General features: G+C 34.8%; 1 protein-coding gene across 1 annotated transcript in view; it reads right to left on the bottom strand.

Annotated features, from left to right (window-relative positions):
- Window positions 1–717, bottom strand: part of LOC113744997 (L-selectin-like) — a 1835-nt gene extending 1118 nt beyond the window's left edge. The window contains exons 1-2 of the mRNA XM_027276365.1: window positions 697–717; window positions 288–336 (exon numbers count right to left, since the gene is read on the bottom strand). Of these exons, the coding sequence (XP_027132166.1) occupies window positions 288–324 (37 nt within the window). The 5' untranslated portion in view covers window positions 325–336; window positions 697–717. The remainder of the gene's footprint in view (window positions 1–287; window positions 337–696) is intronic.
- Window positions 718–1234: the final 517 nt, after the last annotated feature.

The raw sequence follows: 1234 nt of genomic DNA, 5'->3' as shown, positions 1-1234 counted from the left end.
TTTTTCTCTAAATTTGTGATTTACAAAAAAAAATGCTCTCGAAAAAAAAAAATCAAACATGATGACCTGAGATCCCAGCCCCCCCCTTGAAGAAGTTAACAACAAGTTTTGGTCATTCGGGAAAGTAATTCTATAATTTGTCAAAGCCCAATACATCCGATCACTTTACGCAAGATTCAACCTAGTCTCGCCTGTGGGGGTTTTTACTGTAGGTAACAAATTCTCTTTTCCGGATTCTTTTTAATCTTAAATCGTCACGTAAACTGTAAATGACACTCTGGCCTTACCGACGGAGAGGAGAAACAGGGTCTTGAAGGAATTCATTTCTGATTTTTGCTGCAAAGAAGAAGGAAATGTGTAAATTATACGTATGTGATCAGTTGTTGGATACATTTAAAAGTTTGTCCGATATTCCTGGGAGTCATGGGCTTTATTTAGGGTAGATCACAACATTAGTAATGGTTAATGTTCATACTGTACGTGTCAAATTGTTTGTTTGTTTTTTTATCCATGTTAATTTTGTACAGTTTCTGCAATATTTTACATCTTACAGTTTTGAAAATAAACACATAAATAAATAACATTCAAATCAAAGTTATCCCAGTTTCTGTTTAGATGTTTAGAAACCTTTGGACCTGCAAATCATCAATGCAATTTATCAAAATTATTTTTTTAAACAGTGATTTCAAAACTCACAGCAGTTATTATTCCAGTGCAGTCCTTGTTTATTGTAAAGGTGCAATGCTTTCTATTCTAATTATTTTACTACTCCCTGTAAATAAAAGTATACTCACAAGTTTTAAAATGCAGGTCGAGATCTTCAGTCTTTGCAACTGTTCCTCCAAATATACACACCACGCACAAGTGAGATATCTTTGACTCAAACTCTTCACAGCCATAGATATTTAGCTGGACGGTATTTACATATGCAAAGCGTCCTTCTGGTACAATTCTTTGCAGGTTTGCATCATTTAAAACTCTCTCCCTTTTTCTTATTTTATTTAGTTTGTTCAGATTAAATGTCCACTTTCAACAAATTAAGTGTTTAGAAGAGTCAAATTAAATAGAAGAGGAACCAAACCAGCGTAATTTGCATTTCTACGGACTATATGTGGTAATTTTGAGTGAAAATGAATCAGTCCTTGCCGCAGCGGCCCAGCATCCGAATCCGACCTGCGGCTCTTTTCTCTCCTCACATTCCTTCACTTGTTCATCTGTCTCTGTCAAATAAAAA

This window comes from Larimichthys crocea, unplaced genomic scaffold (genome assembly GCF_000972845.2).
Source record: "Larimichthys crocea isolate SSNF unplaced genomic scaffold, L_crocea_2.0 scaffold355, whole genome shotgun sequence".
Taxonomy (NCBI): domain Eukaryota; kingdom Metazoa; phylum Chordata; class Actinopteri; family Sciaenidae; genus Larimichthys; species Larimichthys crocea.
The sequence above is the reverse complement of the archived record's forward strand: the minus strand, read 5'-3'. Positions and strand labels throughout refer to the sequence as shown.